At 42.2% G+C, this 13,923-nt stretch overlaps 1 protein-coding gene across 2 annotated transcripts in view; it reads left to right on the forward strand.

Annotated features, from left to right (window-relative positions):
• Nucleotides 1-13,923, forward strand: part of LOC120037310 (rho GTPase-activating protein 27-like) — a 32,510-nt gene that overhangs the window by 9,767 nt on the left and 8,820 nt on the right. For both annotated transcript variants that reach the window (XM_038983475.1, XM_038983482.1), the window contains exons 3-5: nucleotides 11,867-12,352; nucleotides 12,747-12,956; nucleotides 13,063-13,146. In XM_038983475.1, the coding sequence (XP_038839403.1) occupies nucleotides 11,867-12,352; nucleotides 12,747-12,956; nucleotides 13,063-13,146 (780 nt within the window). The remainder of the gene's footprint in view (nucleotides 1-11,866; nucleotides 12,353-12,746; nucleotides 12,957-13,062; nucleotides 13,147-13,923) is intronic.

Raw genomic sequence — 13,923 nt, forward strand, 5'->3', positions numbered from 1 at the left:
GCACTATGCATTGGGGCAGGTAGCGTTCTCCTGGCATCCGCCAAACCCAGATTTGTCCGTTAGACTGCCAGATGGTGAAACGTGATTCATCACTCCAGAGAACGCGTTTCCACTCCTCCACAGTCCAATGGCGGCGACCTTTACACCACTCCAGCCGATGGTTGGCATTGCGCATGGTGATCTTAGGCTTCTCTGCCATGGAAACCCATTTCATGAAGCTCCCGACAGCTCGGTACTGGCACCCTGTGTATATAGGCAAGTTATTGTTACTCATTATGTATTTATTATTACTTTTATTATTAAGTGTTTTACTTTTCTATTATTTCTCTATTTTCTTTCTCTCTGCATTGTTGGGAAGGGCCCGTAAGTAAGCATTTCACTGTTAGTCTAAACCTGTTGTTTACGAAGCATGTGACGAATGCAATTAAATATTCAAGTTAAAACTTCAGGAAGAGATTTGTTTACCGTATTTCTGTCTGGTAACTTGACTTTTTCACTGAAAGTTGCAGTCAACTGATTCGTTGAACAAGTTCAACTTCTCAGGAGACTATAGCTATAGTTCAATCTTGAATCTGTGACTCCTCAATTGCCAATAGTGGTGAAGGAAGTGTGTTCAAAAGAAAAGAGCAGGAATACAATGGTGATCAGCATGACCACTGCTGTCAATGACACCACACACAATAGTCAGGAGAAACACATGAGGTTCTGTCTGCTAGCGTTAGTCATGAGGTTGTGGCCAGTCCGTTTAATGCTTTGGCCACAGCGATAATGAAATAGGAAGGACAGAGGAAACCATGGAAGACAAAGGAAAAGAGGGTCAGTTACAGGGCGGCACTGCTGAGGTAACGTCACCGGAGAGTATGCTTTTTTGAGCCGTGGCGGCAGGAAGTGGTGAGTTTGACTCCAGGGGAAGAGGGGAATCAATCCAGGATGCTTTTCAACTTTTCAAACAATATTAAAATGTAAAAGTTCTCTGGTTATACCACTCACGCTCACAGTGATTTAAAGAGCTGTAAAAAGTGCATGGACATGTTTTTAGGTCAGATAGAGTAATAGAAAAATTATAGGAGAGACGAGAGGGATTAGGGAGGATTTAGATCAGGGTTGTTCAGTGGGCGATTCCACGCCAGTGGGGGTGATCTTGCAAAGAGATTGTTTTGACAGATCTCGCATAGAAACTTCAGAGAAAGGATGTTTAACATGCTTTTTACATTTGTATCACAAACTATTTTTTTGAAAATCATGATGAAAGTGGCCATTTTAGGCCCTTTTAGACCTTACATGCCTCCTGTTAGACCCTATGATCTGTGAACTGTACATGATACAGACAACATCTTGGTGTCATTATCCTCCTTTATAGTGTGCTCTAACATATGGAGTATGTCTAGATTCTGAAATAAAAATGTTCACATTAATTTGTTCATTAAAATAATTTATAAGCTATCCTGAATCACCGCTTTACATGAACTGCAGAGATGATATGCATTACACCGCAGTCTAATGTTGTACTTGAAACAACATGACAAAAGACACACCGTCAAACAACACATTCACTTATGGGGCAAGATACTTTGAAATACACATTTTCCTCAGAAAGCCTGAACTTCTTCTCCCAAAGGAGCTTTATCAGGCTTGGATCTGACTGGGAAGGGAGATATGTTATGATGCAGGAACCATGCAATTACAACGCTCAGACACAAGTATGTTGTGCAGAGAGGAGGGTCAAAGGCTTCAGATCTCTCATAGGCGCAAAGAGACAAACTTATTCAGGTGTCAAAAGTGGAGTCCCATGGTTTTGTTGAGTTTGGATTACAATTGACAGGCATTTATGTCAGAAGTTTGTGATCTGGTGACACTGAGAATGAGATAGATAGAGCCAGGGTAAGTTCAAAGTTCATGCTGTACTAATGTAGTTTAAATATAATAAAAATTAGTTTAATGTTTGACTTTCGAGTCATTATTGCCTGCCTGTTTTAAATTCTCTGATGATAATTTAAAAAAATGTAATCTGCAATTTATGTTTAACCTGCTGCACCAGTGTTAAGTTAACAATTGAATGTGTGTAACGCTCTTTGTCCTGCCTACTATCTGTGTAAAGTAATTCACATGTAACCATTCTATGTATTCAATATCTTATCTTTTTATTGACTACTCAACTTTTGACACTTCTTGTTACAAAACTGGTTGACACTGAATACATTTTGAGCAGAACTGAGACAAGTCACCACGCACCTATAGACTGCTGGGGAATATCTGAACCTGCACAAAGATTAGTAACCTTGGGTTACATTTTAGTCAACATAGTAATACTTTTAGACTGCAGTGGAGGCTGCTGAGGGGAGGATGGCTCCTAATAATGTCTGGAATGGAGTTAATTGAATGGTATTAAACACATGAAAACCATGTATTTGATACCATTCTGTTCACTCCATTCTGGCCATTATTAGCAGCCTCCACTATTTTAGAGGTGTTTGCTTCATTCTCACCTGCACAGTTTGATTTCTGTTATATTTAATCAGGTTGAGTTCCAGTAAGAAACAAACGGAAGTCTCTTTAAAACATGGCCACTCACTAAAAAGGACTCTATGCATGTCTGCACAATAACAATCGATTTGATTTCAGCCTCATTTTGTGTCTGTTCACCTCTTTGCGTTTGACACAAAAGAAACATTGTGTGATTCCTCGGTTTCGGCTTTTGATTCTGTGGCCTTTCGTCAAGTGACTCGATATAGGTTCTACTTACAGCAATAAACAATAAACAATAATGTTTGTTATATGGAAGCCGAACTGTAGGTGACATGTAGAATTACACTATCATTTATCATGGTTGAGAAACATGGAATCATTCAATTACATTTGGAGTAGTGGATATTATATTTAGAACTTGACAGCCAATGTGGTCAACTTCTGTAAGCAGCTACATAAGGAAGAATCCATTCATCATTTATAAAGACTGTATCCCATCCAAATAATTTAAGGTATGCACCCCTTAACCTGATAACTCACTATTGTAAACCACCCAAGCTGTATGAGTTAAAAACTTTACGCTCTATATCCATTTTCAGAAATGTCGGTAAATTAGCATTTATTGTTTGAAGAAATTATGAAAGAGATTGGTCTGTTTTTTCACTATCTAATCATGGCATGGGGTTGTTCAATGACAGACATGTATTTGTTTAAAATCTATCACTTGATGGTTTAATTTCAGAGAGACAAATAATCATATTTTTTGCTAAATATTATATATCCACCTCACTCTCAGATAAATAAGTAGTACTGCAAGGTTTTACACAGTTAAATATAACAAATAACTACATGTTGTATAAAGAAATGTACAAATGATACATTTGTGACATCAATATATACAAACATTGTTTAGTCATTGCTTATTCAGAGCGACTTGCAGTAAGTGCATTCATCTTAAGATTGCTAGGTGAGACAACCAGATATCACAGTCAAATATATAGGATACGAACATTCCATTCCGGCTAAAGAATGGATATACTGTATAACATTTAGCAAAAAAATACATTTTCATACACATCTAAAATCTTTTAATAAAAAATCTGAGACCAGTAATATTTTACACACACATGAAGGTACCCATAAGCAACCAAATGTGAAAAATGGGTGGATATAGCATTTTGTAAATAAACTCTTCAAGTGTAAACAGTCATGAGAGCGTGAACTTTTTTTCTTGCCTTAATAGCTAAGTAATTCTAAATGTAGCCTGTGTCTGACTGCAACATGAGAATAAATAACTGCTAGATGCTTTGTGGTAGAGGTATAATTAGCAACATACATATTGGACAGGATGTAACATGCAGTATGCCTCAATGAGCTTTCGATCATCTGATCATGTCTCACTCACAGTACCATAACATTTTCTGTAGCTCTTAAGCAATAAATGCACTCTTCTCTGTTTCTGTCAGTGAGTGTATTGGATACAAATCAAATGAAATTGTATTTGTCACATGCGCTGAATTCAAGTCTATGACTTGGGTGGCTGGAGTCTTTGGTCATTTTTAGGGCCTTCCTCTGACATTGCGGCAGGTAGCCTAGTGGTTAGAGCGTTGGACTAGTAACCAAAAGGTTGCAAGATTGAATCCTTGAGCTGACAAGGTAAAATGTCTGGAGTTTTGCCCCTGAACAAGGCAGTTAACCCACTAGGCTGTCATTGAAAATAAGAATTTGTTCTTAACTGACTAGCCTAGTTAAATAAAGGTAAAATAATTTAAAAAAATAAAAATCACCTGGTATAGAGATCCTGGATGGCAGGAAGCTTGGCCCCAGTGATGTACTGGGCTGTACACACTACACTCTGTAGCGCCTTGCAGTCGGATGCTGAGCAGTTGCCATACCAAGCGGTGATGTAACCAGTCAGGAGGCTCTCGACGGTGCACCTGTAGAACGTTTTGAGGACCCAAGCCAAATCTTTTCAGTCTCCTGAGGGGGAATAGGCATTGTTGTGTGCCCTTCATGACTGTCTTGGTGTGTTTGGACCATGATAGTTTGTTAGTGATGTGGACATCAAGGAACTTGAAGCACTCGACTCGCTCCATTACAACCCTGTTGATGTGAATGGGCCCTCCTTTTCCTGTAGTCCACAATCAGCTCCTTTGTCTTTCTCATGTTGAGGGAGAGGTTGTTGTCCTAGCACCACACTGCCAGGTCTGTGATCCCCTCCCTATAGGCTGTCTCATCGTTGTCGGTGATCAGGCCTACCACCATTGTGTCATTGGCAAACTTAATGGTGGTGTTGGAGTCGTGCGTGGCCACGAAGCCGTGGGTGAACAGGGAGTAAAGGAGTGGACTAAGCACGCATCCCTGAGGGGCCCCTGTGTTGAGGATCAGCGTGGCAGATGTGTTGTTGCCTACCCTTACCATCTGGGGGCAGTCCGTCAGGAAGTCCCGGATCCAGTTGCAGAGGGAGGTGTTTAGTCTCAGGGTCCTTAGCTTAGTGATGAGCTTTGAGGGCACTATGGTGATGAATGCCGAACAGCATTCTCCTGTAGGTGTTTCTTTTGTCCAGGTGGGAAAGGGCAATGTGGAGTGCAATAGAGATTGCGTCATCTGTGGATCTGTTGGTGCAGTGTGCGAATTGTAGTGGGTCTAGGGTTTCTGGGATGATGGAGTTCATATGAGCCATGACCAGCCTTTCAAAGCACTTCATGGCTACAGAAGTGAGTGCTACGGGGCGGTAGTCATTTAGGCAGGTTACCTTGGCCTTCTTGGGCACAGGGACTATGGTGGTCTGCTTGAAACATGTAGGTATTACAGACTCGGTCAGGGAGAGGTGTAAAATGTCAGTGAAGACACTTGCCAGTTGGTCAGCACATGCGTTGAGTACGCATCCTGATAATCCATCTGGCCCTGCGGCCTTGTGAATATTGACCTGTTTAAAAGGTCTTACTCACATCGGCTAAGGAGAGTGTGATCACACAGTCACCGGAACAGCTGGTGCTCTAATGCATGGTTCAGGGTTGCTTGCCTCAGAGCGAGCATAGAAGGCATTAAGCTCGTCTGGTAGGCTTTCATCGTTGGGCATCTAGCGGTTGGGTTTCCCTTTGTAATCCGTAATAGTTTGCAAGCCCTGCCACATATTGAGCGAGTCACTGGTACTTCCTGCTTGAGTTTTTGCTTGTAAGCAGGAATCAGGAGGATATAATTATGGTCAGATTGGCGAAATGGGGGGTGGGGAAGAGCTTTGTACACATCTCTGTGTGTGGAGTAAGGTTGCACATGTGATATGCTGGTAGAAATTAGGTACACCCACCCAGCCGTAGTACCCAGTTAGCAGCACCCCCGGGCCACTGTGCTGTGTGTTTACAAAACAAATGAGGAGCCCTTTCCTGTACTGTAGGGCTGCAAGCCTTGCCCCAAACAACTGGAAACAAACACACACAAACACGTTTCCATACTCCGCTCCAATAGGCTAGCCCCCATGCCACGCCAGGCCGCACACAAACACTGACACACACACACACTCAAGTTTTTGAGCAGAACTGTTTGCAGAGCTCCTGAATCCTGAAATGTTCTCATGACATAATTATTTAATTAGCAAAATGTAAACAGGCGATTGAGTAAAGATACTCCCTTCAGTGTTTCTTCATTACTTCATTACTTCAGTGTTTCTCAATTCTGAAACGTTATTATTTAGTTATGCAAGGTATCAGTGTTGTGTTGGCTGCATTCTGTGCATTATGTGTGCTCGCAATCTATGCAGGCAAGAGAGGGTTAAACTGAGGAACATCGCAACCACTCCCAAGACTTGCTGCTGCTAGGCAGTGGCTTTACCTGTACTGTAGCGTACCTGACAAGGCATGGAGTGTGTGAGTGTACAGTGTGGAATAGTGAGGTGAATACTGTACTTTAAAACTGGATTAAGGGAAAGCTGAAGTCTATAACTTCTAAATGATATCTTTGAAGGATAGTCTACTCTACATTGAGCCTGAGATTAACCAAACAAACTTTAAACAGGTAATTTGCCCTTTTTATGGTCATGATGGCTCCATTTGTTGTTTAGATTTGGATTGAGGTTTTGGTCTGTTTAAATAGGATTTTATGCGCATTAATAGCTACTAACTGTAACAGTTTTAATACATGTATTATACATGTGGTGTAAATTACAGTGATTCAGAGTAAGCATTAATTTCTATCAAATTTCATTTTGGTCACTGGCAATAGCCTGGTATTATTTGAGCACACATTACATTTTTGAAAACATTACCTTCCTCCAGTTGACTTATCTTGTCAATATACTGTATATTTGTACATGTAAATGACATAGACCACAGTGCCGGTCAATGACCTCTGACATACACAGTGTTTGACCCTCAGATGCAAAATAGCTCAGGTATAGATTGTGATTATGCATTAGCCCAGACTATTATGTTCTTGTTCTGTAAGGGGATATTTATGTCATGCTCTATAGGCTACTTACTATTACTCTAAATATCTACAGGCTGAATATGGGTCCATAACTCTTGTCTATTTAGATCTTGATAGTGTCAGCTGTTTTTCCTTCAGTTTATCAATATGAGGAATTGATGAGTCAGTCCACTGTTGATTGAATGGAAAGGGACATCAACCAGTAAACCATGTGGCACTCACTGCCATGCAGCATTCAGTCACCTCATCTGATTTCTAGGGTTAATACTGAGTGAGCGTTCGAAGAGTTAAGATGAAGACAGTATAAAGCGAGACTGAGATTATGCTCTTATATAGTTCCAATCTGTCCATATACACTGAGTGTACAAAACATTAGGATCACCTTCCTAATTTTGAGTTGCATCCCCTTTTGCCCTCAGAACAGCCTCAATTCATCGGGGCATGGACTACAAGGTGTCGAGACCGTTCCACAGGGATGCTGGCCCATGTTTTATTTATTTGTTAACCTTTATTTAACTAGTCAAGTCAGTTAAGAACAAATTCTTATTTACAATGACGGCCTACCGGGGAACAGTGCCTTGTTCAGGGGCAGAACGACAGATTTTTACCTTGTCAGCTCGGGGATTCGATCCAGCAACCTTTCAGTTACTGGCCCAACACTCTAACCACTAGGCGACCTGCCGCCCCAACATGTTGACTCCAATGCTTCCCACAGTTGTGTCAAGTTGGCTGGATGTCCTTTGGGTGGTGGACCAGTCTTGATACACATAAGAAACTGATGTGAGTGGAAAAACCCAGCAGCGTTGCAGTTCTTGACACACTCAAACCGGTTCTCCTGGCACATACTGCCATACCCCGTTCAAAGGCACTTCAATATTTTATCTTGCCCATTCACCCTCTGAATGGCACACATACACAATCCATCTCTCAATTGTCTCAAGGCTTAAAAATCATTCTTTAACCTATCTCCTCCCCTTCATCTATATTGATTGTAGTGGATTTAACAAGTGACGTCAATAAGGGATCATAGCTTTCACCTGGTCAGTCTATGTCATGGAAAGAGCAGGTGTTCCTAATATTTTGTACACTCAGTGTATCTCTATTCCACTACAGTGATTTTACAATAGTACATTTTAAACCATCAAGTGTCAATCAGTTGTAGTTCATTTTAAACTGTGAAGTGTCAATCAGTTGTAATTTCTCGAATATTCTGGCACATTATACGCAATTACGTTATCATAAATGACACATTGGGTACAGTATGTACATCTGTAATTGTCTTTGACTTCCTTGGTCCTGTTTATGCAGTGTCAAAAAGCTTAATGTAATTGTAAGTGTGATAATATTATGATGATGGGCATGACAAGGTTTGCCCCAGCCCTGCCAGGGAGAAGGGGTCAAACTACAAGGGAGGAATGCCATCTTGGTTTTCATTGCTTGTAGATAAAAATCATTGACAATGAGTCACAAGCAGAAAGTTAATACTTGACCATAACCTGCTTGGATACACGCAGCCAGGAACATAATCTGATGTAAAGGTGTGTTATCTCTTCTCCTTCTGTGACAGTAGTCCTTTCCTAGAGAGATTACAAAAAGTCACTATATTGCCACTATCTACTTTGACTCCAAACAAATGGTTGGCATGACAGGTATTGCTGACTGGCAGAAAATGTTCATGTTGCTGTGTGTGAACCAGTCATTCTGGTATCCTTTCCATTTAGTTTGGTTTAAGGAGGCTGGTATGCTATTTAGCTTGGAGGCTTTAGCGCATAAGAAACAATGTGCTTCCGGTTGATTGAAAGATAATCATCACCACAATCACTTTTATTACTATTACGCATCTGTTATTAATATCATTTTAGATTCTTCTGCTACACGCACCTGCACTTGTAGCTTATTGTTGTGTTGCTACTGTAAAGGAAGAGGGGTAGGCTAAGCTTCATTAATATCTTCTTTAGAAAAACTGGGGCTTTCCACAGCCAGGTTTTGATGTTTTAACCTGAATGTGTAGCCAGTAGTCACTGCCACATTCCAAAGACAACTCTCCCACCACAAAGAAGAACTTATCAGGTGGTGTTAACCGAAACCTGAAAGTGAGTGAGTGTTTGTTTTTAGTTTTGCTTGCATATTTACTGCTGCCCATGCTCTGCGTTGCCCAAGGCATGTTTATTAATTTGTAAGGCGCGTTTATTACTAGGTCTAATGAAGCAGAACTGTATAGTGATTATTAAATAATGATTCTAGGATTGTGCCTATCAACCTCTAGCCTGCAGCTTTGTAACCCAGGTGGTTTCTAGGGTGTGTCTATCGCAGGTACCATTTGAATAACAAAACAATTATGTTGGTACAAGAGTCTGGAGTTCTTTTTATGATGTTGTCATCTGTTGCGTCATGCACACACATACCCACCTTCCTAATATTGATTTGCACCCCTCTTTGCCCAGAACAGACTCAATTCGTTGGGAAATGGAAGACAAGGTGTCGAAAGCGTTTCACAGGGATGCTGGCCCATGTTGACTCCAATGTTTCCCACAGTTGTGTCAAGATGGCTCGATGTCCTTTGGGTGGTGGACCATTCTTGACACACAGGAAACTGTTGAGCATGAAAACCCAGCAGCGTTGCAGTTCTTGCACCTACCAGGCACCTACTACCATACCCCATTCAGACACTTAAGTATTTTGTCTTGTCCATTCACCCTCTGAATGGCACACATATACAATCCATTTCTCAATTGTCTCAGGGCTTAAAAATCATTATTTAACCTGTATCCTCCCCTTCATCTACACTGATTGAAGTGGATTTAACAGGTGACATCAATAAGAGATCATAGCTTTCACCTGGATTCACCTGGTCAGTCTATATCATGGAAATCGCAGGATTTCCTAATGTTTTGTACAATCAATGCCAGCTGTTCATAGGACATGAACAGTGGGCTGACTCGCGTATCACAGGTTGACCTTTAGGTACCACCAAACCGGGGAACCACAGCTTCTGACAGACACCTCAGGTCGCAGAGAAGGTGATGTCACAGAACAAGGAAACACTATCCACACTATCTGCTACAGCCTCATTCCAGCACAGAACTAATTCTCTCATTGTGCACATGTGTATTTTAGATGTTAGAGTACCTTCAGGCATAGAGGTAAGTGTGTATCAATGTGTTCTGGTGTTTTACTTTATACTTGCATAAGTATTACGCAGGTACTTTACGGCCGAGATGTTGTAAGCAGTATACAACAAAACAACCCAATTGGGATGTGTGTTTGTTCAAAACTTCCATTAGCCCATTTTGAGAGGAAATGACAGTTGGACAGTCGACTCCCTCCCTCCACCCACCCAGCCATGTATCTTATTTGTGTTTTTCTTGCAAGTATTTAGGTCGGTATAGTCTGTCTGTGTGTTCAGGCCAGTGTACGTCCATGTGTGGTACACAGAAGAGTCTTGCCGATACCAAAGAAACCTTACCTCTGAGCCAGGCTTTTCTTTTAAAGCTATTTTTTTCATGAAGAATGTCTGTTTTACAAGGTGCGAATTGGGCAACCCGAAGACAGTTATTCCCTGGTCTCTGGCTTTTTCAGTGTTTCTTAAAAATGTATTCAAACCTAAAAAAAAAAGCCCCTCTTCAAGCCAGGTAGTAATCAAAAGAAGGAACTGGTACATGGTCTGAAAAACCTGTGGTATGTCCTTGCCAATAGTTCTGCTTTTGGATCTACTAGTTAAAATGTTATATCCCCTGATGGGATGCAACATATTTGATCATTACGTTGTCCGAAGAGGTGCCTTTTTCAGGGAATATGACCGACATGATCTTCAAGGCTTGCCGTAGCTTCAGGCACAGGCTTGTGACTTTTCTGGGTGTCTCCCAGGTAAGTACCTAAGAGTGTGCGTCCCAATTATGGTATTTTCCTTCATGACCACTAATCTAAGACTTTATGGTCATTTCACTCAGCCTGTCCTAATTTTTTGTGTCTGTGCCAATTGAATTACATGTTCAATTCTATGCCTGCAGTACTTAGCCTACATGTGAGGGCGGCAGGTACAGTACCCTAGAGGTTAAGAGCATTGGGCCAGTAACCGAAAGGTCAACTAGGTGAAAGATCTGTCTGTACTTAACCTTAATTGCTCCTGTAAGTCGCTCTGGATAAGAGTGTCTGCTAAATTACTGAAATGTAAATGTAGCCTGTAGTACTGTATTTAGCTGTGACATCATCTGCGTTGTCGTTCAAACTTCCCCAGTCTTTATAGCTTCTTATCATGTCTGGCTCATGTTGAAATGTGCTTGTGTTTGTCTATGAAGTGACGGTCTGCCACACAGCTCCCTGTGGTCTACTCCACTCCACGTGGTGGAAATCTCCTCTGTTTGAGATGGGATGTTTTGCTCTTCACTTCCACACCCCTGAGATGTATGTAGGGTTCGGGAAAGACATTAATAGGACAGATCACTTTTTTGGATGCAAATATTACTGACGTATGACCATTTCCACTAAAACTGAAAAAAGGCTTACAATAGAATGTTGATGTCTGTACTCTTTAAAGAAAGAAAAAAACCCACTAAAAAGCGAGATCCACATATAGCTCTTTAAATGCATGCACTTTGTAAGAATGGGCATATTGTGATGAGTTGGGTAACAGCCTATTCAAACAAAGGGGTTGGGAGAATGATATTTGATCCCAAGTCAGTGCTTACTTGATGGGAGTAAAGGGAGGTGCAGGTAGAGAACTTTTTCCCCGTCTGTCTTTTGTGTTGTGGAGATTCTCGCAGATTGTTCTCATAGGGGCTGATGGGGCCATTGGCTTCACTGCAAATAAGGTGAGGTTGGGGAGTACTACACAGGCAGTCTACTCTGTTCATATAGAGCACAAGATATTATTGACTGGTGGCTCGTGGCCATTTAGGACTGGGGGTGAAATGTTTCTTCATCCTCATGTTATTCCTGATGACTGACCTGACTTTTCTTTCATCTCTGTCTCCAGGTGGAGAATGCCAGCCCCAACACTGCTGTTTACGCCAACGTCACCGAGCTGAAGAAAAACATCCCACAATCCCCTCCGTTAGTAGCTCTGAGTCCTGACGTGCCCCTTACCCAGGAGGGATGGCATGTGCACACTGACAAGGACAGCGGGAAAGAGTTCTATTACCGCCCAGCCACGGGCCAAACCACTTGGGCCGACCCCCGCAGCACCCTCCCCTCCACAGACATGGAGCTGCCCAAGGAGGCGTTGGCTATCCCAGCCCTGTCCATGGCCCTTTCCCCTGCCCTGTCCCCGGCCCTGTCCCCGGCCCTCTCACCGGCCTCATCCCAGGGTTCCAACTGGGAACAGGTGTTGGATGAGACCACCGGTCGAAACTACTTCTATAACCCCACCTCTGGGGCCACGTCCTGGGGCGCTCCGGAGCCCATCGCCCCCTCCTCTCCTGTTACTGAGCCTCCTATGCTGAAACTCCCAGACAGAGGACCGGTAGGGGTTAGCTTATGCTTTATTTGACTAATATGGCCATTGTTTCAAGCTCATCAACAGATAAGGCTTCTAAAATACAGAACTGTGGAAAGTGTTGTTGGATTGTTGACTGCTAAAGCAGTCTCTGTCAGACACCAGCGCATTAACATCTGCTTCATGGTCTTGAGGGGGTCTTGTTTTGTTAGTTCATTAGCTAGTTATGTCTAAAGCCTGTTATGGCATACACATGCTTTTTGCTGTTTATTCTCAAAGTGTTACTAGTGAAGTTATTAAGAACATTTGCCATTTGAGCAGAATCGCTAGCATGTTATGAACCATGTCATAAACTTTTTATAAATAGGCCACTCAGTTTGAGTTCCATCTTAAAAGCATTTGCAAATCTTCTGTTCCTCAGCCTCCTCTCCCAAAGGAAGACTACCTGACAGAAGACCACGAAGCTCCAGACACCTCCTCCTCGGTGTTCCCCAAAGACCTCCTGCCCGTGCCGCAGGCTAAACTGGCCGTCATACCCCGGGCCATTCTAGACAGTGTCCCGGCGGGCTGGAAGCGCTCCATAGATGCAGATGGGAAGACCGTATTCACCAGCGAACGCACACAGGAGCAGGTAAGTGTATTGAATGGAGGTCCAGTGCTTTGAAAGGGTAGCGGTTTGAGAAACCATGCAGTGTGTGTCATATGCTGTTTTGTCCTGTGTGTGTGTATCCTGGCAGTGGCTCAAGTCTGTGGATCAAGAAGGAAAGACGTACTACTACCTGAGAGACGGCTCCAGATCCCAGTGGAACCTTCCAACAGAGGTGAAGAGAAGCAATATTGTAATTTCAAGGAATGGTTGAGTGGCTTTTTACCAGGTCTCAAAGAGCTTGACATTGTATGGGGTAACTCTGTACTGCACATACAGTTAAAGTCGGAAGTTTACATACACCTTAGCCAAATACATTTAAACTCGGTTTTTCACAATTCCTGACATTTAATCATAGTAAAAATTCTCTGTCTTAGGTCAGTTAGGTTCACCACTTTATTTTAAGAATGTTAAATGTCAAAATAATAGTAGAGAGAATTATTTATTTCAGCTTTTATTTATTTCATCATATTCCCAGTGGGTCAGAAGTTTACATACACTCAATTAGCATTTGGTAGCATTGCCTTTAAATTGTTTAACTTGGGTCAAACGTTTACGGTAGCCTTCCACAAGCTTCCCACAATAAGTTGGGTGAATTTTGGCCCATTCCTCCTGACAGAGCTGGTGTAACTGAGTCAGGTTTGTATGCCTCTTTGCTCGCAAACGCTATAGGATTGAGGTCAGGGCTTTGTGATGGCCACTCCAATACCTTGACTTTCTTGTCCTTAAGCCATTTTGCCACGACTTTGGAAGTATGCTTGGGGTCATTGTCCATTTGGAAGACCCATTTGCAACCAAGCTTTAACTTCCTGACTGATGTCTTGAGATGTTGCTTCAATATATCCACATCATTTTCCTCCCTCGTGATGCCATCCATTTTGTGAAGTGCACCAATCCCTCCTGCAGCAAAGCACCCCCACAACATGATGCTGCCACCCCTGTGCTTCACGGT

The sequence above is a fragment of the Salvelinus namaycush genome, chromosome 3 (genome assembly GCF_016432855.1).
Source record: "Salvelinus namaycush isolate Seneca chromosome 3, SaNama_1.0, whole genome shotgun sequence".
Taxonomy (NCBI): domain Eukaryota; kingdom Metazoa; phylum Chordata; class Actinopteri; order Salmoniformes; family Salmonidae; genus Salvelinus; species Salvelinus namaycush.